The following is a 27,880-nucleotide window of genomic DNA, read 5'->3' on the forward strand; positions in this document are numbered from 1 at the left end:
AGAGAGAGGAATAAGGGTTTGTTTGTTTAGCACCCGTCTCGCTAAATTCGCGCCGTGCAACGAAGGAGCCGATTTACTGGAGATTTTTGAACGCCTGGTGCAGGTTATTTGTTCTGTTGATGCCTAAAATTCAACACCCAGCTTTTTTGAAATAAGAGATAAGTCGGATCCAGTTCTTGGTGAGCTCAAGTCGCTTTGTTGAGTCGACTGGCACGTTGATCTTGATGTTCATCCGGTTTACTTTCCCTTGCTGTAAATTCAATCATCTTGGTCCACACCTGCATGTATATAAAAACGGCTGTAATGTTACTGGAAACGATTGGCGTTGGATGCCCCTTGTCATGCATATGTATTTGGGTTCGCCAATTATGCTTTGTACGTCGTGTCATTTGTACTGTTAATTCATTATTGTTCAACGGGATTAACCTAAAGTGCGTTATTATATGCCTCTCATTTATGTACATTTAATTAATTAATTATGCTCTTCATACTTACACCTGTAATTCTTTTTTGTTAACGATTTTTAAAACTGCTGTGATCTGTGCTTTATTACGTTTAGTTTGTAAAGGAGGTCCCGCTGCAGTCATTAACTTCGGGACCTCCTTCTGTATAATAACATCCTGTAATTTTTTCTAACCATCACAACAAAACCGATTCTGATTCTGAACAAAAGTTAGGATCACGCTTGCAGCTGACGGAAAATATCATGCTGTAAGGAAACTCTTGTGTACTGACTTCCCTAAACTGAATGCCTGGTATATTAGTTTGTTTATTGATATTGGAAACCTTCCCAATTCTTGTCGCCACCCAACGACTCGTGTCAGCCAATCAGTAGCGGGAGCTGGCCGCTTGTTACAGAGAAGCAAGTAGAACACGTTCATTGCGAGCTATTAATCCTTTTGTGACAGTTCAATTCAGTCGGCGTCGCATGGAGTGCGATCAGAGGCGGACAATGAGGGAGCCATTATAGCCACTCGTAGCATTCGCTGCACTGTAGGGCAATGAGAGGGGCAGAGCGCAGTCCAGTGCTCCAGGACGGCCCTGACATGGGATACCCGGCTTTCCATGGAAGATTACATGCGCATGACGATAGGAGAGCCGGGAGTAGTGAGTTTGCTCCGGAGTCACGAGGGCCCGACAGCCGCGACGCAATGTGAACAGGGAAGCCTTGAGGGACGTTTGCGAGAGTGACTGACGTTTGGCCCGGGCCGAGTCTCACCACCACCGTGTACACGCCGTGATTCCGAGACTTGGCCATCATATTGTCAAGTTGTCAGCATGTTGTCAAGTTGCGTTCGACCAGAGTAGGTTGTACTATAGTGGTCGAGGTGCGCGGACATTTCCTCGTGAAAATGAAGCAACAGTAACTGTTGCAAGGTTACATCGCAGCTGTGGGAACTTACTCTGGCACGCAAAGAGTTCATTCACGCGTGTTAGAAATAGCTATGTGTACTTTGGTCCGAACCAGTTTCACCAGGCACCATAATGGCGCGGCGGTTTTGAGCTGCTTTAACACGATACTAGCATGGTGACATGTTAGCGATGTCGGCGATGTCGGCTCTTGAGGTACATGTTGAGCGAAAACTAGCAAGGATTTTATTGGGTGCACCAACCAGGTGCTTCCACATCATCCTTTCATGTTCCGTGATATTCGAAAGCAATAATTTTGTTTCATGACATAGTCTACGTTATACTGATGCTGAGTTCTTGATGTTGTGAGTTGAATAGGATAAACTCTGAATGGAAAATAATGCTTTAAGTGCAGCTACATGCGCGGCCGAGCGGAACAAAGAGCGCTTGAGGTTTGACTCGCGGACAATAATATACCGCAGCAGCAGGGCTATACCTTATGCATGATTTTAGTAAAAAAAAATGTTGTTAGCGTTTATAAACATGTAGAACTGGAAAATTTAGGAAGTTTCACAGAAATACGTCCTGAAAAGGCATCAGGCGACCGGCGTCACAAGTGACGTAGTGTAGTTGCGCAGTACAAGTACACGCTGAAGAACAAAACCGACATGAAAGCGTCATCGTAGACTACCAATAGCTTACACGATTTATCGATGTCTGCTGATGACAGTTCGGGAGGCGCCTTCAAGCACAGAGTAGTAACACGTTAGTAAATTTCGCAGACAGATCATGAAAAAGCATCGGGCCGAACAGCGTCGTATATGGTATAGTAGCGAACCTTTTTAACATACTCATGAAACATGGGAAACCATGTGAAGGATTACGTGCATGAGCGACATACAGATGTCACGCAGGCGCTCTAATATAGCTTAAAAGATTTAACGTCTTGTGCTGATCACACTTCGGTAGACATCTACAAAGAAGAAGAAAAAAAAATGAACCGCTGTTGGCCAGTGTGTCTGGCCAGAATGTCTGGTTCTCAAATACGAGCAAAATTGGCTGATTTATTTTGCTCTCTCGCCATTCAATGCACCTCATTGCTACTGTTGTCTGATTTATCACTTACATGTCATGGGAGGCAGAATAGATAGCCACCGAACAAAGCCTTTCGTGTCCGAGGTCTATTCTGATTTGGCTGTGCCGTTTGGTAATAGTGACACGTTCTCTGCGTGCCGAAGTTAATTGTAACATAGCATGCGAACTACTTTGTGCAAACCGGTCCACAATCGATACCAACGGAAGCAAAATACAACCAATGCTGGTTGAACGAGACGTAACTCATGATATGAGAAGATTGCAGGCTGTCGAGTTCTTGGATTGGTCCCTTACCGTACGTGTGTCGGTATACGTGGGAAGTGTGCGGGCTGACCCTCCAGGCTTTCGTGCAGTAATGGGCTTAATTGGTATGGTGAAGGTGAAATGTGAGGGAAATGGTTGTGCTTGCAAGTGTGAACTTTGTTGTGCGAGAAAAAAAAACGTGTTACGCACGCAATGGAAAATGTCTTTGGGCATTGTGAAAGTCGGTGGAAGGTATGTGAATTGAAAATGCGGCGGGAAATGCGCGCGAGTGAGATTGAGATTTAGGAAAGAGAGCAGGTTGATTAAATAAATTGCGGTACGTGGCCGACTGGAACTTTTTAATTTCTCAAACACTTGGCGCGACGATGGCGGAGGACGACTACATCAGTGGTGTCTTCCCAGAGAGCGTATGGGGCCTTCGACTTTTCCGAGTATTGCATATTTATCTTAATTATTCCTCTCCACAACAGCTAGACGATGATAGTTTCCTGCCAATATTTACTGACATGGACATCGAAACTGGTACGAACACGTAGCGGTTACCACAGTAATGCATATCAAAAGGGTCAGCAGAGAATTGCATGGCTCTATATAACAGCGAGTCAGGAATCAAGTTCCTCGAAATTTGGGTAAAAAATACAGCACCCCGCGCTGCAACACGGAATCACACCTTCTTGATTATTCATGTCACGAACAAACGGAGCACCCTTCAGCTCTGTGATCTCTCATGCCCGTACGAGCATTTTCAAGTTTTCCAGGGCGTTGACACTCGCTACTCCCCGAACTTTAGATGAATTGGTGCCTTCATAGCGTCCTCGCTTGCATTTGATGTTATGTCCAGGAATCGTGGTCGCGCTTCTCTTGGGTTTATGAAAGAAGGGCGTTGTGCGCTGTCCACATCAGCCTGGTGTATTACCCCGCTGTATGCCCTCACAAAGATCATCTTGTGATCTTTGACCCACCCCTGAAGCAGAGGTTAACGCACATGCACACAATCCTCTTTACTTTAGACAAATGTTTTCAATCAATCAATCAATCAATCAATCAATCAATCAATCAATCAATCAATCAATCAATCAATCAATCAATCAATCAATCAATCAATCAATCAATCAATCAATCAATCGTCAATCGAACCAACACTGCTATTGTCAACACATCAGAACTTCGGGGATGCACGCTGAAACACGTAATTCAAATGGCAGAACGTGCGCAGGTACGCACTTGTTAAGAAACTGTCGTCAAGAGACTCTCAAAACGTTGACGAAAATGCGCTTAAAATGGTACAACTGCGTTGCGCATTCTTCGAATGCCCATTGTACTGCTCCCCGCTTGGGAACTCCCTGTGGACAGCGGGCGTCTGCGTGTTCACGTTTATTCCCGAGGAGATAGCGAAGAATGTAGCGGAATCGTGCCTGCATGCGCAGCGGACAATGCAGCTTGTCTGAATCATCTGAGCTTTACAATAGTAACAACAGCAAAAGTAAACAAACGTGATAAGGACCGCAATAAAACCGTCGCAAGATGAAAAAATGAAGAATGAAAATGAAAGATGCGGGACAGCCGATAAGCAACACTGCAGGAGTCTCGCTAAAAAGGACGCGAATTTGGGCTTATTTTTCGTCACTTAACGTCTTGACAGCTCTACTACCGCAGCCAAAGAAAGGACAGAGGTGAAAGAAGAGGAAGAAAACGCTGAGTTGTCCAAAAGAGTTCGTAACTGTCTCTCGCCGTCTTCCCCGCCTTCGCTGTTCTTCCTTGAAGGAAGCAGGGCGATCTGGACAAACACGGCAGGCGCGAGCGACATGTCCCTTCTCGTACAAAGCGAAATACATAATGCAGACAAAGACAACGCACAACCGACGCCGCCGTGTCTGTCTGCCGAAAAAAAAAAGAACTAAAAAAAAAACGCAACCGTGGTGGCTTCGATTCTCGGCGTCCCAGGGCTATATACTTCACGTAAGGCAGTGCCCCCGAAGTGCGAGACAGTGTGGCAGGCGCCGGGTCTACACGTAGCAGCGCGTTCAACAGGCGTGTCGGCGCAACCCGACACCGCAGAGCCTCTGGGCGACAATGATCAAGCGCATCCCCCATCCCTGGCGGGGGGTAGGGATTGGGGGTACAATGACGGCGCTGGTCTGTTCATTGTGCGCCACTCCATTTAGGTAACCCCCCCTCCTCCCCACTCCTTTTCTACCAACGCCACCCAGGGGGCGCCCCAGGTGTCTGCGGAAGAATGGCCGCGTCAACTGGATTAACCCGGCCGATACAGAGGCGTCCCATTGTACGTCCTCGCTTCCTCCTCCGTGGCCTCCCGATTCCCTACGGCTGCATTCCCCGTTCTGTGCCGCTCGTTCTTCGATAGAGACGATCCCGTCCGACGGGCGACGACACTGAGTTTTCGTTAGTCCTCTTGCGTGCTATAAGCGGAGACGAAGACGCTGTCCGGTTCGGGATGCAGGACTCTGTGCGCACGCGCAATGCGCGTGGTTCCTCCGAATGACCTCACGTCTCGCGTTGTCCCCCCTTTTTCTCCTTCGCCGTACAGGTCACTGCGCTTTGTGTGCAGACACAAGAGTGACCGTGCCTCCCTCAGAAGCAGCGTGTTCAGTAGGGCGTTTATTTATTCTTTATACTTCCTTTTTGGACAAGTCGCCACGCTTTTGCACGGACACATGGGCAAACGCGCATGTATTCGAAGAAGCAGTGTTCTATAAACGCGTGTTACCTCCGCGCGCGTCTGCAAGCCAGACAACCTTGTGTGGACGCAGGAATGTGCGTGCCTTTCGCGGGAGTACGGTTTGCTTGAACCGTGGCTTCAGAGGCTCCCCCGCTCTGGTCATGGAACGGACGTCTCTGTGTGGGCACAAGGACGCCACCACCTTCGATCAGGCGCATTGCTGTAGAAGAGTTTTGCACTCGAGAGAGCAAAGACCTCCGTGAAACGCCCTGAAGGAAGTAGAGGACAGTTACTCATGCCTTTAACGTGCACTTCCTAATGCACCTATATGTGCGTACACAGGAACGAGTTAACTTAGGGTGGCACACCGAGAAGTTTCAATAGTTTTCGAAAGGTGGACTTGGGTCGACGGGATAGCGTTGGGAACACATGGACTTTGTGACAGCTTCTTTAAGAAAAAAGATTTTTGGAGACACGGTAGATGTTTGCGCACTACCACGGCTTCGGCTACTCCTTGAATTAATCAATAGGTGGTGCATTAACACATATAGCTTTGTACACCTGCGCACATGCTTCGTTTAGATGAACGACTTAGAAAGACGGGCAATGCACAAAGAAATTACAACATATAAATTAAAACAACATGGCGTTATTACAAGCAAGCTTTCAAAGTGACAATGCGAACAAAAACTACAACGTCACAAATACACAAGACGTCAGTACAATTAAACAACACTCTCACGAACAAGACACTTTCTACATGCGTTAATAAATACCAACAATCTTGCTGTCCTCAATAAAGATTTTCAGTGCTATTAACGCCGACTTTTTCGTGGCTATTAATGGCCATGGGCCCAATAACCTCTTGAAGCTTAATGGTAGACAATCTGATGTCATTAGTGACGAGTTCAGTCAGCGTCTTGGTATATCATGACGAGAGCAGGAAAAAGTGATAGGTTCTCCTCATGAAATGTATTTTTATCGCGTCAAGGTGAAGCCTCCACTTTCATTTATTTTGTTCGCAAGCACATTTAAGACATGCAAGATCCATCGATCAGTTTCCCCCTTAAGTGGCCTAATCAAAGGTGGCAGCAAGTAGATGACGGTAGCAATTATGTCGTCGATGGTAACCGACGTGACACGACTTCGTGCAGCATGATCGTCGTCATTATATCTACAGACATATCAAGTCTATGGTGTATCACATCCGCCTGTCGAAGGTTTCTTCGATTTCCCTCCAGTGGCTCTTGTGTTTCGTCGGCTTACCCACTTATCATACTGTCGATAAAGTTAAATTTTCTTAGAAGTAGAGTAAGCACGCACACTGTTTCTGTGGGATTTCTGCGCTGTACTGATGGGCTCGCATAACATAGCTCGATTTTTTTCGCTCAGTTGTAAACTTTTCTCACGACCGGCATATCCTAGTGATAACGTAAAATCGTAGTATACCGCTAAAATCATTGATTAAAAGCAAAAGAAAAAATAATTCGGGTGTAGTTAGTACATTATCCCGGCCATCCAAACGAATATTGTTACTTAAGATATGTCACTTGCGGGTATGTTTTCATACCGATTTCGTGTTTTGTGTTTGTTGACATGCATGTGCGTTTAGCGTAGACTGCTACCCAGAGCAGCGTGTTTGCAACAGTGCACGCAGTAAGCTCCTCCTGTCCTCGGTCGCCGTTCTGGTCCGACATTCCGAATGATTAATTTTAGCGTTTAATGACATATTGCTTGTTATTGAAAGTCTCTATCGGAGTCCAAGTAGCGTTCAACTGTATCAACTGTAATACGTAAGCCAGTGCTTTGTTCTAAGGATCTTTGTGTCCTGTAACTGTACATTTAACGGCGTCGGCATCAACAACGCCTAGTGTGCCCATCAGGACGGGGAGGCTTTAATGAATTTGAGGTCGCTGACCTTGAAAGCTTTTCGAGTGGGGCACAGAGATTCGAGAGCAATTTTTCAAACTGCACTCGCCCTGCTGGAATGGTCGCTGAGGGTCATCGACGAAAGGGATGATGGGAGTGGGGGGTAGGGGGTGCTTGCGGGGAGCGGGAGGAGGTGGCGGGGGGGGGGGGTCACTGCGTTCCGATGTCACGAGGGCGCGTGCCCCACATATCATCGTAAAAACGGTGGGCCCTCCATATTGCCCTTTTGCCCCTATACGTTTTTTGTGGCCCCTATAGAGGCTGCGTTTGTCGGTCATAAATGTGTCAGGGATATACCGATCTTTGTGCGCCGGTCCAAGTGGCGGATGAGACAAGGGGAAGGGGTTAATATTGAGGGGATGTTGTGCCTGAGCTTAGTAAGGTGACGCAACTATAAATCGTGAGCGAAAATTGCTTTTACTTGACAGATGTCTGCAATTCCCAAATGTGCATGGATCCACCAAGCCTCCGGGTGGCACGTATCTTTCTGAGACCCGAAGACAGCACACGGACTTAACCGCTTTTCAAGTCGGCTATTTATATGTTACGAAACTCGAACAAAAAATAATTGAGATATAAGTACCACACTCATATGTTCAAAGCAGTATCTTCATGTTCGGGGACGAAGGTGCCGCCTTCTGATGTGTAGTGTGATCAAGACCGTTCTTGTGTGCTTAACACAGCAGTGCTTGCTTGCAGCGTGGTCGATGTGGCATTCTGCATTTTTCTTGCCATCTCGCGGTATACTTGAAAAAGCGCTTCGCCAGTCCTTTTCATCAACCCGCCGTGGTTGCTTAGTGGCTATGGTGTAGTGCTTCTAAGCACGAGGACGTGGGATTGAATTCCGGTCATGGCGGCCGCATTTCGATGGAGGGCGAAATTCTAAAAACACCAGTGTACTTAGATTTAGGTGCACGAAAGAACCCCAGGTGGTCAAAATTTCCGGAGTCCTCCACTACGGCGTGCCTCATAATGAGGAAGTGGTTTTAGCACGTAAAACCCTATAATTTTTTAAAAATGAAAGCGAAGTATGATGGCAATAATGCTTCTTTGGAGAAAACTGCACGTGATTTGAGTCGCGCTTTAATGCCAAATGCAGTTTTTTTGTTCGATGTGTACAATGGTGGCTAGTAAACTTAAGGTTGGGATATAATTTGATGCCGAGGAAGGACACACAAGTGGAGGCAGGAATGTCACGCCCATTGAGGACTATGATCGGAGAGCAAGGTAAATGTCTCTGCGATAACTTACGTAAATACGCATCTTGAGTTGCCTTTTCGTAGGGTTTATACTTAGAAAACTGCCGTTGCACCAATCAGTAATTTTAGAACAGGTCGCTGTTTAGTTTCAAAGTTAGCGAAAGTAATGGTTTATCTGAGAGGGCGACAGTCGCATCGTCCGCGTATAGTATAGGTAGGGTATAATTAAGGCAGTCGAATAAATCATTCACACAAACGCAAAATAATAGTGGTGCTAAAATTGAGGTTGAGGCACTCTTTGGTTAATAATTTTGCTTTCAGAGAAAGCCCCGTCTGCGTACACTGTTAATTCACGATTAAATAGATAACTATTTAACATATGAAGTGCTGGACCAGAAATTCCAATACAGTGCTGTTTGGCAAGTAAAGCATTATGGTTTATTGTATTAAATGCTTTAGTTAAGTCTAAAAAGACCGAGCCAGCGAAGTATCCGATATCAAGTAAATGTCTCATATAATTAGTCAATACTAGCAAAGCCAAGTTAGTCGAGTTTCCTGAACGAAAGCAGAATTGACAAGGTTTCAGCAAGCCAAATTTGTGAAGGTAGCTGTTAATACGGTTAAGTAATAACTTTTTCACAAGTTTACTAATTGAACATAAGATACATATAGGACAATAGTTAGAGACTTGAGCTTCGTCACCCTTTTAGTGAACAGGATTTACCTTAGGCTTCTTTTCGGACATCTAGGGAATATACCAGTTTTGAACATAAGGTTAATGAAATTACTGAGAGCATCAGAAATAGTCGGAGCAACAAGCTTTAAATGAAATGCGGAAATTCTATCAAGACTTATGTTTTTTAAGATGGAAACAGAAAGATTGGTGGCATCGGCTTGCATGATAGTCAGAGGAAACATTGGTATTACTATGTATTTAATAAAAGTGGTTAGTGAACACACGGGCAATGCTAGACGGGTCAGTTATAGTTACATTACTGTAAATTACTTTTTGAATGGAACTGTCAAAATACGGTACACGCAAAAAAAAAATTGTTTATAAGTTGTCATTGTTTTTCTGGTTGAAACTTATTTTTCACGAATTCATTTTCGTAATATTGCCTTTTTGACTTCTGAATAAATTGCTCAAGACGTTTCAATATTTCTTATAGCGTAACATTAAATTAGCGCTGAAAGGTTTTCTTTAGTCTTACTATACATGTTTTCTTTTTTCCTCGTGCTCACAAGCAGCCCATTAGTAATCCAAAGACTGTGCGGCAATAAAAAAAAAATTGCACTATACAGTTAGAGTTAGCATGAACAGCTTTTAAAAATAAAGAATAAAATAATTGAAGTGCTTCTTCTGGATTTTGTATGGTAGCTATAACTGTCCAGTCAATTTTGTCACTTGCATCAACAAAATTTATCTTATCGAGACGAACCGTAACATAACAGGGATCTGACCTACCGAGGTTAGATTTGACATTGACGATTCTGACGTCAGGAGTAACGCGCCTTGCGAGGTTACACGCTGGAGACGAATAAATATATTAGAAACAGAAAAAAAAAATAGAGAAAGACGCGGAAGCGCGAATATATTGTTCAGCAATGCACAGGGTGTAAGCCGTTGAACACGACAGCCTCTCCGAGTCGATATGAGTGGAAGCACGACAAAAGGGGCTCCTATATGTAGGACGACGGGGAGAAAGCCGGGAAATAAAAACTCGGAACGCGTGTCCTTCTCCATTTAGTCGCCGCCGCTACACGCCAATCTTTAAAGGAGCGGAATGCAAAAGGCCGCGAAGTTGGAGGACGCGAGATAGGGAACCGCTATAGCTGGTTGGGGCGACGACAACAACGGGAACAACAGGGCCGACGAGGAAGCCACCATCGCGGCTAGCAGCAGCGAGCAGCCAGGGAATTTGTACGTCGTGCTGTATAAGACGTCAGCGAGAGAAAGAGAATGAAAGAACGAAAGGCGTAGAGCTTCCTAAGTGCCTGGCTTCTCGGACATGTGTGACCGAGGAAAAGGAGAGACCGCTGGAGATCACAAAAGGGTTCCCGTAGGAAAAAAAAAAAAAAAGGCTTACGAGCTAGAAACCAGCATGAACGTTGCGAGGTGAAAGAAGAAAATAGAAAAGAAAAGGAAGTAGGGGCAGGCGTACAAGTGCTCGGGGCTGGGAGACGGAAAGCCAGTCCGACAAGGAGAGAGTGAGCTTAAGGCACGGAAGCACACACGTACGCGAGGCGCGCTGGCAAGCGCGCTTTCTTCCAGTACGGGGGCGCAATGCGGCGAAGCCGCGACTCTCGCGGCGAGGCCGCAAGGGAGGGGTTTGGCGGTGGTGGTGGCGGGTGAAGGCGCTCGCAGGTCTAGCCCCCATTAATCTCTCGCGACTCCCGTGCCACAATGGCCCTATGTCACGAGAGAGAGGGAGATAGATAGAGAGGGTAAAAGTGCTGAAGAAGGAAAGAATCGGTGAGGAGGAATGGCTCTGGCTTGGGGGAGGCCGGTGTGGATGTTTGAGAAGGCGACGGAGCTGCGACGTATTAAATGTGGGGAGGGGGAGGGGGTGGGGAGGTAGGTGCTACTGGGAACGTCCGGAATGCGACGCCTCATAATATCCGGGGGCTCGTGCCGAGTGCCCGAGCGTTACGACACTGCGTCATCTAACTTTCTGACAGTTTGTTATACGAGAATATAAGGCGAAGGGGGGAAGAAAGGAGGTGGTGCGTGTTGGGACGGGCGCTACGCGGCAGTCACAGCTTTAACACGCCCGAGCCCTTTATTTCACCGCCTCCTTATGAAGAGGGGCCGCATTCCTGGGTGGACTCTTCTTTTAATACGCTCGCCCAGGGATATATAGAGTGCGCGAGGTTTCTCCCAGCGCGGGCAAAGAGCGACACCTATTGACATTCTCGGCAGCTCGGATAACTATGTCGCTTATTAAATTTTCTGTCCTTGGCCGCCGCTATTCGTCGCAGCCAACGCCTCGTTATTAAGGCCCGCGCGCGCACGTGTGCCCCCCCCCCCTTTTTTTTTTTTGGCGTGGCAGTGCACGAGTCTCTGAGGACTGCGAGAAGCTTTCTTTTGTGCCAGGCTTCAGTGCCCCGGCGGAACGAGCGAGGGTGCGCGTTACAGGCGTGAAAGAAAAGCGTTTCCAATAACGTGAGCCGACTCGCGTATATGACGTTACTGCGCTTTTGTGCGCTCCGCAGGTGTCGGGAGAATATGATTCCCGCGCTTGCTTCTGCTTTCTTTTTCGTCGTTTTTTTTTTCTCTCGTTCCATCGGCCCGTGGCGCTGACGCACTGGGCGCGCGTGTATATGATGGTGAAGCTTCGCGGGGAATCGAGTATCCGGTTGCGAATGGCGTAATTGCGCCGGTGAACGGAACCACGTTGTCGCTGTAGCTTCGGTTAGAGGTTATGGATCCGCACGTGAGCGCGTTCCTTGCTGATGGCGCCCGGAATGCGGTGGTGAACCGCCGTATATCCGGGCCTCTGTGCCGGAGATCGGGGACTTTCTCGGTTAACCTTAGTTCACTTCGACAAGAACAAGCGGAGGTTTGGGAATTTTTTTTTTTTTGGTGAGTGAAACCGATTGTCGCAAAGTTGCGCTTGATTTCAAATGTTTTCGTATGCATTGACAGAGCACTCGTACTTTTTTTTTCTGATACCATTAGCAGAGCACTGGTACGGCAGAGTACTGGTACCATTACATTACATTAGCAGAGTACTGGTACCATTAGTAGAGCAGAGTAGCAGAGTACGACCACTCTTGAACATTGAATGAGTAAGGAGAAATATGGAGATCCAGCGCACATCGCGGAATCTATGCGAAGCAGAGCTTAAGTTAAGTGGTTGATAAAAGCTTTACAGCTAACGGTGATGCGTACAATTGGATGATGACAGGTTCACAATTTTAATTTAGTTTGTTGCTGTTGGGGTATGCGCAAAAAAGTACGACACGTATCAGTTGACATTTACGGATTCTGTATATCTCGGGTCGCAGTGGAGCATACCCATAGGATTGTCCTAGAACGGGCACCTTCCCCATAGCGTATACCGAATTGGTAATTAAAAAAAGAAAGATTAGTCAAATAATCTGTGAAATAATTCACCATTCTGTTAACAGAATTGTGTGCTGTAGACAAAGCTGTGAGCCGAGATTACATCTTTGTCTTATGTAGGAATCGTAGTGGGACATGCCCGTTCTGGAGGATCGGCCAAGAAATCATGCAGTGGCACGTACTTGAGTGGCTGAATAAACTAAAATAACGTCAACCAAAGAATTCGTTAAACAGTCATACCATTCCATACGGATGGGTGTGCTTTAGGGATGCCTGTGAGCCAAAATGATATATGTAAGATGTTTTTCTGGTTACGTAGAACAGAGCTTGACATACATGGTAAACAAAGAACGTTTATGTGAGCCACTTCGCGGGTATCTCTATATAACCTTCGTATATATATTCACAAATATGCCTCCCCAAAGAGCGACCGACTCTGCAGCAGCCACGCGAAACCCGGGAAAGTAGGCAAAGAAAACCCCGCTTTGAAAACAATGAGTTAGTCACATAAGAAGATTAATTACCAGTACTGCGTTTGTCTTCAGAGTGTTAGCGAAACTCTCCAACACTTCTTTTTGTATAGTTTTCTTCAATGAGTTTCTGTTTCTTGTTAAAGGAAGCTTTGTAAGAGAGCACAGCATTTCGCCGAAGCCTTGCTTGGGAATCAAGTGTCAAAACATATAGGTTGAATAGGATGGAAACCGGATGACTGACATCACGGCGAAAGTTCTGCTGCTGTCTGCGATCCCAGCTACGTTTCGTTACTGGGTTTTAAGTCCCGCGGGAATTAGGTGGAGGGATAACGACATCGATGTTTATCGCTTCTCGTGCCAGTTATCATGGTGTAATGGTCGTCACACCATCGTGTTGTCATTGCCGTGCCTTCATCTTCGGCGTTGTCATCATTGGATACCAGTTGGGGGACTTTGCACAGGATTGCGGGAGATTTTCAGAAAATGGGAGGAACGAATGAGCGAGTCGGAAAACATACCTGCGGCCAGGGTCGATATAATTGTCGGTCTGCTGACGTATTAAAATGTTAGGCAAACTTTATTTTTAGTCCATTGCAACCATTATTGGTGACGTGGTTTAATAATGTGGGGCTTATTCTTTTTCTTTTTCGTCTCTAATGGAATCGCAGTCCTTCTGTCTTCTGTGTCTTGCATTAGCTTACTTACGCGTTATATCAATGTTCCTGTTCATTATTTCCGAGTCTGTAGTGTGCTCTGCCTGAAACTTCTTTGTTCTTGTTATAAACGCCTGCGTCATATTCTGGTTCGCCTCCCATGGTCGAATAGGGGAAGCGTCATTCTAGAGCCATCTTCTTTTTCTTTTTTTCTACAAGAGGACTTAATTACGTCGGGGCCTGGCGAAGACAATTCCATCTTTCGAAACGTTGACTCCAGCCTCGAGGCTTCTCCTGTGAGGCCACTATTTCTTGTCTTACGTCTTTATCTCCTTGTGACCCTTTTGTCTCGCTCGGAATACAGATTGCATCATACTGGCCCATTGAAAAAGTACCCATAAGTTCCCGATCATAATCATATATCGTCTTTTTTGGTCTTTATGGGAACGTCCCGGTTTCCTCTTCTAGACCAACCCCCTGCCCTTTCCATCTCATTTCTCTCTCTCTCTTTCTGTGAATGTTTTCGCCCAGAAGCCTGTGTGATCGTATATTATTTCAGACAAAGGGCGCATGGGGTTTTTTTTCACTAGGGGCCGCTCTAAGGGGTGTTACTGAAGTACCAAGCGCCAAACACGACACAAGAAGAGACACGGACGAGTGCTCGTCTGTCTCTTCTTGTGTCGTCTGCTTGGCGCTTCAGTACTTCAGTAACATGCACTAACTAGCCCAACAAGAAGTTCTGGTAGGGGGTGTTCTGTTTGATACTGTCGAAGCCGGTGATGTGGTTAACCCGCGCCTATTCCTGGGGGGCATAGTAGTGAAGGAGAAAGTATGCGTAAACTTTCAGCGCCAGACTGGAAGCGAGGCGGCGGCAGCGGCGGGCCCCCGTCGGACGCCTCGTCGTCCGAGGAACCGAGCGGGAGCAGCGGCAGTCCGGCACCGGCCTCGTCGGCCACCGAGGACGGGGCACGCTGCGACGACAGCGACCGGTCGCCCTCGCCCGACCAGCCGCTGGCGCTGGACACGCGCTCGTCGCAGCGCCGGTCGCCGCTGGACACGCTGGCCAGGCTGTTCCCTAGCAGGGTGAGCGGCGGGGGTCGAGAGTGTATTCGGAAGGCAAGTGTGTAATTAGAGCACGGCGACTACAGAGATTGATTCACCCGCTGGTCGGCTTCTTCTGGTGCCAGGCTTATATTAACGAAAGTCGACGAAAAGATAACTTGTCACCGGTGGGAGACGAACCCACACTCCACTTTCATTTCGCCTTTTCCTCATTATTTTCTACATTTAAGTATCAACCACGGTTAATTACTTCTATGGAACCGGTTCCTTGACTTCATTGCCTGTTGGTTTTATATGGGTGTGATTAACACTAAATCGAACCGTTCTTTGTTCATATGTGTATATATTCAATGTATGTCAGCGGCTATCTAAGAAGAACATGTGGTTATGTGGAAGAACATGCGGTTATCTAGGTTCTGTTGATATACAGGCACCGAAGTATACTGCCCGGTTTGTCCCCCGGTAGCTTACTTACGTGCTCGGACGCGTGGTCCCCTTTTTCCCACGGCAGCCGCAGTCGACCCTGGCCGCCGTGCTGGACCGCTGCGGGGGCGACGTTCTCCAGGCGCTCGACCACCTGCTGCTGCAGGAGCCGCCTCCGCTGGACTACCGGCGGCACCCACCGCCTCCCCCGCCTCCCCCGGTGACGGCGGCGAGCCTGCTCGGAGCCGTGCCCGCCTACCCGGGCCTGTTCCCGCCGCCTCCCCCGCCGCCGCCAGCCTCCTCGGCCGCCGCCGAGCACGCCAAGCGACTGGCCAGCCTCTGGTCGCCCCAGCAGCCCACCGCCGCCGACCACCACAAGAGCGCAGCAGACTGAGCCCTCCTCCCGCCCTCACTGGGACTCCCGACGACGACGACGAAGACAGGCTCTCGCTGTTGTTCACCGTCTCGATCCGTCGCCGCCGCACCGTTGCAGTATTGCCACACCAACGACGCCCCGCTGTTCTGTGCCTCTTTGCTTTCGAGAGAGGGCCGCGTTTGGATCCGTGGCATTCCGCCCACGCGCCTGCGACCCCTTCTTCTTTTTTTTTTTTTTACGCGCAATTGAGAATGCTGGCTTCACTGCGATGCGCGACTCGCACTGTGGTGGTAGTGGCGTCGCTCGCCGAAACCTCGGAACGTATTCACGAAACGTTCTTACGATACGATCGTTCGTAAGAGCGAATGCCAGCAAATCCCGATGCTGGACATCCTGTCAGAGGAGGGGCTGCCGGACAGTGGCGAAGAGCACTTACGAACGTAAAGGTGTGCGAATACGCGTGCCCTGATTTCTGGGAAAACCTAGCCGACGTGACCACGAACGTAGCCCCATTGCTACACCCTTGTGTAGCTACTAATTGGTAGCTACGGCATTGCGAAGAAAACTATTAGTACGTTCATTCACTTTCTATAACCAACTCCACCTCAACTAAATGTGCCGATTACTCCCCGCATCCTCCTCTCCCACTCACCACTTACTATATTTAGCGTCCTCCCTTTCTCGGTTTGAGCATCGGCCATGGCAGATCTGGTGGCGTATCGCAGTGAAGCCAGTATAGAGACTTCGAATGGGACCTATGAAAGCGTCATCGACGCTTACTCGTTTGAGCTTGGGTCGGTCTTCATAGAATGTCCGTCGGCCTCACGCACTTTTTAAACTCCGGCTGCCTCCAAGGCACGAAAACCAGCGCGCAGCAGGGGCACCGGATGACGTCTTTCGCCTTCGGTCGAAACCTGAGCCGAAACACAGCGAATAGTTGAGGAAGCGGCGGAGAACCTCGGGGGTGACGTCTCGGTCGAAGAGCTGATCGACTGTGGACCGCCAAGAGGAACGAGGGCCATTTTTAATGGGAAGAAATCTTGTAGTTGTACATGACGGAGAGCCGGAACGGTTTCTTGAGCGGACTTTTAACACTCACGGCGCAGCTGAAGCCCTTCAGCGGCCGAGTTTTCCAGTCGCCATTTTCGGGGACATCGCGCTCAGTGCGCGCATTGTTTTGGCTGCGTACTGCAGGCGGCAGGCCCTATTTTCACGTCGTGTGGTTGTCGGATGCGTTTAAATGATGCCCGTCGCAACAGCGGTGCGCATCGCTAGACCTTGGTTGCATCGCAAAGGAAAAAGAAAGAAAAGTTAGCATCCCCGGAAAGGATCGACAGAGAATGCCGCGTCAGCGTGATTGTGAGAGGGATATGTATAGTGTCGCATGGAGAGCCGTGCGGTGAATAAGCGAGCGAAACCGTTGATTTCGAAGGCGCACCAGGCGCCCCAGGAACGGCCTCCCACAACGCCTTCGATGAGACCGTCTCAGTATTGCCTCTCGTTTTCCCGCTGTGACCTGCGGGGGCTGGGCTATGGGCCAGTGTGTCGTCCGCGGACTTGCGCTGGCTTGGGCAGCGCGCTGCGCAATAAGCAGTGCATGATTAGCAGACTGTGATAGCAGGATGTGGAGGTGTAGCAGGCCTGTTGGTTGCTGCAATCCGTCGCACTAGAGCAGCGGAGTGGCTGCCCCGGATGAGGCACACAGGTATTATGGTCCTGGACCAAGTATTAGTGCTAGAAAACTTAAGGTTAGCTGTGAGGTACAATTGTGAAAGCTCTCTCGCTTCGCGCGTTAGCGTGAGGCGTAATCTTCCGTTCAAGTACACAGCCGACCTCGCATTCTCTCCGAATACATAAAGCCCGCTTCTAGAGACGTCATCTGAAGGATGTACGGTCTAAAAATTTGTGAAATAAAGAGAGACGTGTAAAGCAGAGAGTGCAAGTGAGCAGGTGCGAAACATGTGACAAAAAAAAAAAAGTTCGCTCTTCCTGCGCAAAAGAAACTAAAACACGCTGAAGGTGCATCGGGCCTAAATGTGAGGCTGACTGTGAGCACTTTACACTTGACACTGAACATTCAGGTGTAAAGCACTTTAACCGTATACTCTTCTTGGTGGCGTACCCGTGTTATTAATGAATCTAAAGAACAGAACATTTAGCACTGTCGGTGCAGCCACGTGCCCGATAATTCGAAATCGATTCGTTAAGCTTTTCGCTAGTGTTAAAGTATTCTACCATTACGCCGTAACATCGGTGCAAGTCTCGATTGTGCACTGTATGCTAGGTGCTGACGCCGTAACTTCACAATCACGGCTGTTCTAGGTAGGAACAAAACTCCGTACATTTCGTCTGCTGCAATAACAGTCCGAAACTGACTTTCATATTCGATGAAAACGCTCTGTTATACGCGCGGCCGTGCAAAGTATTCATTCAGTATTATCAACAGACCTACTACGGTATTGTTCGAATAACTAGCTTCGCCTGCGCACTCGAATGACAAAGCACAATGCGTACAAGGTAGAAAGAACGTATGCAGGGTACTTCATGGTTGTTTGTTGAACGGAATTAAAGGCCTGTTTTAGTATTCTCATTCCTGTGCCAAAAAGCAAGGAATTATATAAAAAGAATACGTGCTATGTGACAGCGCACTGCTATCAATCTTGTGCAGAGAACTTATCCAAATAAAACTAAACTTAAGCTTGAACGTTCGGATTTTCGCACCGGAACCATGGGCTCATGACGGCAGCAAGACGTTACGGATCTCGCAGTATTATTTTTCCCATGCGCAAAACAAGCGTATACGTAAGTGCCTAGGCTTAGTTTTTGTAAAATTTCGAGCGTATGTAATCGTGTTTGATTCAACATGAACACAGCTCGCCTCCGTTAAACAGTTCTTTTAAAATAAAATTGCGAGCGTAGTGCGATCATGGACACCGCCACTAAAATCTCCGACGTCACGAGACCACAGTGTTGGAGGCTCGAGACAGCGTCACCATCTGTCTGTCATTTTGACGTTATTAACGGTGCACCAAGTTTTCGCAGACGGCAAGACGAACTTTCGGCTGAACTTCCGAAATACGTAACTTGTGAATACACTATACGTTAACTTGGTTCGACTCTTCTATGCTCGTTTAATGCCGATGACGTGCTTGCAACTTCTCGTTAAGTAGCTCTCTATTAAAGTCTGGACAGCTGCAAGCGCGACGTCACAATCCCCGGACTGCCTTTTGCTCTTGGTGCTCGAAAAACTGTGCCTATATATTACGGGCAGGAGACAACGACTTTCGGGCCCGAGGACACGAGGCCTGCAATAACTTTTTCCTACCCACGTTTCAGCCCCCACATCCGGGTTCTACTACTGAGGTTTCAAGACGCCCATTATTCACTGTTCAAATGCGGACGCGCACAAGAAGGCGCGTATAGACTGGCAGCTGTCGTAACGGTGCGACATGACACATACGGTCCCGTTTAAAGAGAGCTTACAAAAACAAATTGCAGAAACAAAATCTGGCTCCAACTGCCCCAATGGACACATGCATACTGACAGTTAATTACGTGGGGTGCGCCTGTCCACCAAAGCGTTGTTGCGGGAGGTGACGGGTTTCAAAGCGAAGACGGGTTGTATGATTACAGAAATTCGTGAGCGCGACGGGCAAACGTTCAAGCCAGTTTGTTCACTTACACCAGTCGCCAAACTTCCCACTGGACTCGTGTTTCAAACTTGGCTTACAGCGTGGGAGGTCTGCGATTGTCGCGCCACCTGTGGATAAAAAAAAATGGCTATAAAACGTTCTATTTTTGAGCAAAACAATGAAATAAGGTCTTGGCATGCACTGCAAGCGTAGTATAATGGTGTTTTTAATCAGCACCACAGTTTTCAGTCAGATTAGCAGTTTCAGACACTCTTTAAGACGATGGGTGACCGCGAGCTTCATCTTGTCGCTTAGTGGTGGCGCGTCAGTTGTATACCATCACAAAAAAAGGTACCCCAGCGTACCACCATATAGAAGCGGAGATTCGGAACTGTTATTTTATTGAGGGATTCTGGTTCAAACAATGCTGAACCGCTTATTCGCTGACGACACACTGTCCTGGCCTAGTCACCGCACATCGAAAGGGTCAACGGCAGAACCGCAATCCGTGTATAACCGGACGAAGCGCGTAGTATACGCGAATGACTCGCGACGAATCTACTGTGCATGCCTATACTGTATGTGAAATGTTGTTACCGATGAACACACGCAAATACACACGCACACGGTGTGATAAAGAAACATGAATGGAACACCTCACAAACGTGCAAATAAATTTATCCTCCAACAAATGCCGGCCGCCTTTGTCTTTTATGCGTGCTTTCATCGAGGCTTGGCCCCGTGGGAGGAAAAAGAGTCTGTTCTGTGGAAATCGGCAAGGTGGAGAAATTTGTCGTGTCTAAAACATGGTACTCGTGAGGCCTTTCCGGCTCTGCAATCGTTTCCGACGCACGCAGTCTGCAAAAGCGTAGTCTGCAAAAGCGTAGTCTGCAAGAGCGTAGTCTGCAAGAGCGTAGTCTGCAAAAGCGTAGTCTGCAAAAGCGTAGTCTGCAAAAGCGTAGTCTGCAAAAGCTTAGTCTGCAAGAGCGTAGTCTGCAAGAGCGTAGTCTGCAAAAGCGTAGTTTGCAAGAGCGTAGTTTGCAAGAGCGTAGTCTGCAAGAGCGTAGTCTGCAAGGGCGTAGTCTGCAAAAGCGTAGTCTGCAAAAGCGTAGTCTGCAAAAGCGTAGTCTGCAAAAGCGTAGTCTGCAAAAGCGTAGTCTGCAAAAGCGTAGTCTGCAAGAGCGTAGTCTGCAAAAGCGTAGTCTGCAAAAGCGCAGCCTTCGAGATCTTTTTATGTTACTCAGACGGGGGTCGACCGTCGCTGGGACGTGAATTTGGGCAACACCTATCCTCCGCCTCGTGGGTTTTCATTGAACACACTTGCTGTGTTTTGTGACGCTGCGCTTCGAGTTGTTGAATAATTCGTCCTCGTGCTGCTGTATGCTAATCTCCTAGTTAGGCCAGCTGGTGAAGCGTGCGCCAAGACGTTGGTCTGCGTTTCGATCCCGGGACTAAGACGAATTTTTCAACTGCGAAGCTTTCTTAGAAATCCGCATAGTTTTTATTTGTAGCTTCGTGCTACTTTCCGCTGAAGATATTGTTTATTTTTTGAAAATACAGTAAATTCCTTCCTGGGGATTCATTAATGTTGTGGAATACATAAACGTTTGTGAAGTGTCTTCGCAATGATGCATACACCATTTGGCGATCGGCCTTCGAGCAAGAAAATTTAAGTTTTCTCTCTCTCGCGCCTGTTTGGCGGTAAACCCGAAACAATCGATCCCTTCTTTTTTGTAATTTGTCATTGATTTAGAATATTAAGAAGACTTCTTTTATATTCGTAATACTTAATAGTGTGTGTACAAGCTGGCCGAAATAATACGTGCTTTCGGAGCATTCATAGTCTTGAATGGTAACAGTAGTGCTTATGTCGCGCTGGGAAGCATCGTTTCTGAATTCCACCGTTTGTGTCTTCGGAATGTTGTCATTTCTATCTTTCTTTTTTTTCGGTTTTTCGAGCATAATTTTCTCTTCTGTTAATGCAAACCTGACTGTTTTCAATCTCATGTTCCGCGTTCTCCATCTAGACATTTTACATGCTTCAATTTATAGTGAAAGACCGTCAAAAACGTTTTTCTTTTCCTTTTGCAAAAGCCTTCAGATCCTCGGGTCGAATCCACACGTTGAGTATACGCCCCGTGACGGTTTCTACGTACGAAATGAACATTACTATTCGCGTGACAGCAGAACCAAACCCTGCTGGACCTCGTGCTCAGCCCAGCATCAGCGCGAGCCTGTGAATGCGGCCCGGCAAGCCTGAATGCAAATGACAGATGTCGCACCAGTCATGCGAAGTTTGATTCGCCGTCATAACACTTTAAGGTTGGCTTTTAAGTACGTACCCTTCCTCACGAAGGTCGGTCCCTCAAGCATTGCCTCTTCGCACAAACTTCTTAAGCAGATCGTCGGTCGAAAGTCCTTCTTACTATATATGTACTCAAGCCTCGACGCAACTCAGATAAATCCTACTTGTTCTGTTCGAAAGAAGCTTATTGTTCTCGCTTACCCGTTCACAAGACGAAGTCGCCTAACCGAAGGGCTCGCCTTTCAACTGTCGGAAGAGCTAAGTGGTGAGGTTGTAGCACAAGCAACGGAGCTTTGTCCCTTGTGACGCGTTATGCAAATGCGCGACGTGACACGGTCGGATGGTTTTGCATCGGGCGTGGTTATATGCGCAGTGTATTCAGTTGCCGCGATGCCCTTTGCGGGGAACAACTCCATTCACGAAAGACTTTTCTACCTACATCCTGAATGTCGAGCACCATTATAGCTATTTCTTTGTGCCCGCCTCACGTTTTGTGCCTCAGCGATCTTTCTTGAAGCCCTGGTGGAGTTGTGTGTATATTTCAGAGACGTGGTTGCTATTCTGTGAAATCTAAATGTTTGTCATGGGGGGGGGATGCTGTGCGCGTGTATATATATATATATACATATATATATATATATATATATATATATATATATACACCCACATACATGCATACTATGTGCACATTTTGTTCACAATTCGGAGGGTTTCAGTAACGCGTCCTTCTCTCGCCCTTTGGCTATATCTGAGTTCACGTGCTCTAACAGCCAGGAAGGGCGTTGTACACTCAGTTTCAGGTTGTTCACTTTAATCAGTGTCAGACATTCATACCTAAATATACACGAGATTTCGGAGCACACATATGTCTGGGGACCTCGATCCTGAATGTCAGAGTATGAAAAACTTTAATTAGCAGTCAAATAGGGGATGCTGAGTACACATAATGGAAATATTCCAAACGTTATTTGTATACCATTACCGAACAATTGCAAGCTAAACGGGAAACTGCGTCACTGATCATGTATTTCATGAAACACTTAATGCAACGGCAACACTCGAAAATTTTATGTAAGGACAGCAACATGAAAAGTTAGATCATCACGATAAGCTTAACGTGGAACAGAATGAAAGATATATGAGTAGTTGCTTACCTAAGAGGAAATAAGGTAACGCGAATATATTGCAGAAATAAAACGAAATGCGCTGAAGAAATGAAGGAAATGATCAGCAAAATTGTACCCCGGTAACTATCGCTCACAACGGGCCCACAACACATCGAAAGTAACGAATGCCCTCAAAATGTCATGGACATAATCTGCAGTGCGTCGCCTAACACACACTATTGCACGAATTCGGGAGCGTAGCCGGCCTGGCCTTATAAAACGCTAGGAAAAAAAAAAACGAACTGTTATGCGCCGTGTTATGCGCCTTGTTATGCACCACGGCAGGTGACCAACTACCGCGTCCCTCCTAGCCCAACGCGCAGCACTGGGACGGTGAAGTTGTCAATTTAGTTCTCAATTTAGTCTTAAATTAGCCTCCGTGCATCCCTGCCTCAGGGAGGAAGCAGGAAATGTAGGCATGTGCTAGGCCTCGCAGATCACCGTTGTCCATTAGGTTACGACTTTTTGTTTCTCTCTTTCATTATTTGACTTCCTTTAAAAAAAGCTACACCCGTTAGACCCGTAGCCAAATGCCAGTAGGGGGTATTAACTAAAATATTGAAGTACAAGCAATTTATTGTGTTTCAAAAACGAACAATACATAAGGAATCCATTTCCGCTAGAAGAGAAACACGCAGGAGAAAAAAAAATCAAGATAGCGAAAATTCTGGGGGTTTTAGAGGCCAAAACTGCGTTATGATTATGAGGCACGTTGTAGTGGGGCATTCCGCATTAGGTTGACCAGCTGGGGTTGTGTAACGTGCACCCAAGTGTAAAATGCACGAGCGCTTTCTCATTTAGACCCCGTCAATTTAAGCCAGCCGCGGCCGGGATCGAATCCGCAGCTGGCTCGCACACGCATACACACACGGTACTGACCGATATCTCCTTCCCATCTATTTTACACGCTGCTTGCTTCATTTAGCGGACCTATCATCACATAGCACTGGAGGAAGTAGCGGCAAATGCACCTTCAAAAGAAAGTATAGCACAAACAATACATGCGATCTTGGGGTTTCGTTCTAACGCAGTGCCTACTGTATTTTTTTCACAGCTATTACTGTTGAAGAAACTTGAGTCGTCTTTTCTGGCGTCCATGACAGCTATTATCATCGTGCTTACGACTATGTTTTGCTGGAAGGAGTTTCCAGAAAAGAATGATCTATTTGTCACCACCCAGTAGTCGAGCACGGGTCCTAAATATGTGAGCCATCCTGTGCTCGGCGTTTTTCGGGCAAGTCGAGCCTGCCCCCGCTGTTTTGGCGGATGTGGATGTTTTATTCTGAGTAGCCCTTTCTAATATCTTGTTACCCATCGCTTAAACCTGCCGAAAGGGACTATGCATCAACAGCAGAAATGCACTATAGGCCAATGAAAGTGTATGCCGTGTCAAGAAAAGTTTTATACTGCAATGAATCGACAACAGAAAATATTCCAACACCTTGATAACTTCCACAATATTTCAACTAACCACGTGCATGATTAAAGCTTAATACGAATGAACTAATTAAAACTGCAGAAAAGACCACAGGAAGTCTACTGAATGTCGGCACACGCGAACCGCCTGCAGAAATTTTGCAAAGCCGCAGACAGTGTATTTAATGCAAACGCGCATTTAGCGTGGTTTGAACCTGCCTAAGTCATTATTTACGCTATAGAAAAAGTTTGAACAATGTCACAAGACAGATTTCGGTATACACTGTAAAATAATTTACTCCCTTAAAAGTGAAGGGTGTAAATGTGTTTATAACTCCCACCCTTATGGTGAGAGTTATAAACACATTTACACCATTTTTCACTTTTAAGGGTGTAAATTATTTTACAGTGTAGCTACAGATCGACTAGAGGAAGTCGACACAAGGACTTCATCGAAAGTCTTCCATATCCCGGCAAGCTTCTTATGTACGGTTTCACTGGCATGACAGCTATGCATAACATGTGCTATCTAGAGGGTTCCATTCAATCGGCAGTTGTTTCCCACACTCTTTCAGTACAAGAGCCAAAGCTATCCATTCGAAAAACACGCGTCGCATCGGCCCTCGTAAGTGTCCTTCGTCTTTTATATAACACTAAAAGGTCGCACTTGGGGGTTACGCTACATGGTGAGCCCCCGTAGGTTTGCGTCGCGTACAGGTTAGCGAAATCCATCAAGCCGGTCTAATAGAAGCGTGAGGTCATGCTGGGGGCCGAACGCTGCGCGCGACACCTTTCTAATGCGCAGCGCAGTTTTGCCGCTTCTCAAACACGGGGCCTGCAGCCCACCGGGCGGAAGCTATGCGCGCACTTCATCAGCTACACTCGATGACCGGTTCTCTTCATCAACGTCATTCATTCTCTCCTCCGGTGACAGACGCAGCCACGGGGGTGCGCTGCGTACATGAGCGATTCCAGCGCCGCCTCGCTGCCCGCGGGCGCGGTAATTGCCACCAGAAGTATCAAGAGGATAAAGAAAAGAGAGAAACAGTCCTTTCCGCGGTCGTCACAACAGGAACGGAACCACCCCTCTTTTACCATGCACCGGTGCTGCTCGTCCGCGATGCGTCCGGGCTCGCAGCCGGTGGTGTTTGTGTCTGCGCGTGCGTGCGTGCGGGTACGCGGACGAAGCACGTGGCATTGCACGGCTTCCCCTTGTGTAACGCTCCCGCGAGGGGCCCCACAAAGAAGGGTCCGGGTGGGGTGAGTTCGGCGAGGCAGGTTTTCCTGGCAGGCTCGCGAGAGGGAGCCACTTTCGGGGTGGGGGGGGGGGGCATTATTCCGTGCTCGCTCGTCCCCGTGTGTGCCTGCCCGAATCCGGCACTGATGATGGGGACTTGAGGCGCTCCCACCGCTGCGGACGGATATCGCTCGTCGGCGACCTCTGAAACCGACACATGGTTGCACAACTATACTCCCACTCTACGCCTTCACACCCACCTCGCCCCCTCCCTTCCGCACCTTTTGTCTCTCCTCCGCTTCTCTTTAGACGTACCGCGCTGACGTTCGGACGAGCACTTTCTTTCTTTCTTTCTTTCTTTCTTTCTTTCTTTCTTTCTTTCTTTCTTTCTTTCTTTCTTTCTTTCTTTCTTTCTTTCTTTCTTTCTTTCTTTCTTTCTTTCTTTCTTTCTATAGTTTGTATCTGACTCTTTCCGTCGCTGTACTCATCCCTGCTCATAATTGTTTGTTTCCTATGTTTTTCGTCTGTATCTGAGATCATCCATGATTTGCTCTTGGTTTTGTCATTCCTCCTTGAATGCGAATGAGACTCCCCACGAAGTCTCAGTATCGCTACCCTGAGTTTCATTCATTTTCGCTCTTGCTTTCTCTTTCGTCTATTTATTCTGCAACCACTGTGTTGTTCTCTTTCCCTGTTCTTTGTCCTTCGCATATATTTTTCAATGCTGCTCCAATCTCTTTATTCTTCGCATTCGTTTGTGTGTTGCGTTGGTGTCGGCTCCAATATATATATATATATATATATATATATATATATATATATATATATATATATATATATATATATATATAGTTTGTTACCGAGCAAACGGTCTTCGCCTTCGAGCAGACGAAGTGTTGAACGATACGCTTGCCACTCAATCGTCTCCTGTCCGTAAGTTGCGCGGCATCTGTTTCTGATGGACCGACAGTCGTCGGCTCTGCGTAGGTAGAGTGGCGTCTGATACATCCTCTGTTACTCATCGTGTTTTTCTTCCTCTCCCCGACTGTTGAAAAGCTTTTGTGCTGGTGCCTGCGTCCAGCATGAGCGTGTGTCGGCGTGGGTTCCATCGCGAGGGCATCGTTTGAGTAGAGCAGACGACAAGGACAGCGGTGTGTTCGCCTGCGTCACGAGAGCAGGGTCGGCGAGATTGCAGAGGCTTTCTGCAGATGAGGGTTAACTGGGACGCGGCTTGTACGTGTCTCGCCCACGTCGACACGCGCGTGGCGAATTTGCATGTGTCCCAGAAGGAAAGAAATAAATACAGCTAAAGAAAACACGAAGAAAAAGAAAGAGCGAAGCAAAGAGCGATATGAGCGAAGGAAAAAGAGCGTAGTCGACACAACAGGCCGTGCGACGCACGATTAAGGTCCTCCAGGTACTTCTCGAGTCGTTTCTGTCGTTCCTTCGTACAGTGTGAAAAATCTCGGAAACGAGAACCCGTGCTGTTGTGTGAGACGCCGACGGTGTTTAATGATTACTGGAGAGCTGGAGCGCGCTTGGTATTTTACTCGACCCAGGTGATCGTGGTTATGGGATAAAGAAAAAAAAAGGATACCGTTTCGCCCCTAACGTGAAGTGACGTGATAGCTGGCCAAATATAATGCATTGTAATCCTCAGACTGCTTTGTGCGATTTTTGTTGGAGGGAGCAGCCACCGCAGGCGAAAGAGCAACCCCCTTTCTGGAGGTAAATGAAGTGTCAGTCTTATTCGTTTTTGGAAGTTGCGCCATCTGGTGATGGAAGCGGAAATGCGGCGTTTCTTCCTCCTGTTACCTATCCGGACTTAGCCGCTGGTCTCTACTAAAACAAGCCCTTACGTTCTTATTGGCGGATTCGTTCGGCTTTTCCCAAATTTATATTTCGGCTGTTCTAATAATAGGCCTAGCGTTATCGTTGAAGAAAGCGAGCTCGACGGCAGCGCCATCCAGTAATCATGAGAAGAAGGTGAGCGTTAGCAGAATATGACTAATGGGGACTAATCGGGCGCGCTTAATCCTCGTAGCTACATGCATGCGTGCAGTGCCTTTCCAGTTGCCGAGGCGGTGAATCACGGAAAGCACGCAAGCTGTACTTAGTGCACAAATGCTGAGATGGTGCTAGTCAATCGTAGCAGCTGCTAGCGCGATGACGCTTTCCAGGACCTGTATTCTCCCCTAGAGTGGCGTTTGGCAGAGTGGCCGAGAGAAAAATGGGCATAGGGATAGAGGCATCTTGCGAACCCGGCGAAGTATGTCATTTACTGACAAGCCAGAGAACGCAGAGCGGTAATGGTGTCGGGGAAAAAAAGAATTGATATTAAATTCTTGCTGGATCGGTTTATCTGTATAGCGATATTCGATGCGAAACCGAACCAAATGAAACTGCGCAGCGAAATATACTTTATACACACAAAAACGGTTTATTTAAGTTACACAGTGAAACGTTGCATGGGAAAATTTTCTTGCTTAAGAAGGTATTCGTATCTGCTGTAAATTGTCACCTTTGTGATTTACCTGAGGCTATATTGCATTGC

At 47.4% G+C, this 27,880-nt stretch overlaps 1 protein-coding gene across 2 annotated transcripts in view; it reads left to right on the plus strand.

Moving 5' to 3' along the window:
- LOC142560205 (uncharacterized) overlaps positions 1-27,880 on the plus strand; it is a 147,482-nt gene that overhangs the window by 34,362 nt on the left and 85,240 nt on the right. Inside the window, exons 3-4 of one of the 2 annotated variants that reach the window (XM_075672135.1) lie at positions 14,557-14,792; positions 15,283-19,885. The exons of the other annotated variant lie outside the window; for it this stretch is intronic. Of the exons in view, the coding sequence (XP_075528250.1) occupies positions 14,557-14,792; positions 15,283-15,588 (542 nt within the window). The 3' untranslated portion in view covers positions 15,589-19,885. Of the gene's footprint in view, positions 1-14,556; positions 14,793-15,282; positions 19,886-27,880 lie in introns of those variants that run through there. 2 annotated transcript variants of the gene reach the window in all.

This window comes from Dermacentor variabilis, chromosome 10 (assembly GCF_050947875.1).
Source record: "Dermacentor variabilis isolate Ectoservices chromosome 10, ASM5094787v1, whole genome shotgun sequence".
Lineage (NCBI taxonomy): Eukaryota > Metazoa > Arthropoda > Arachnida > Ixodida > Ixodidae > Dermacentor > Dermacentor variabilis.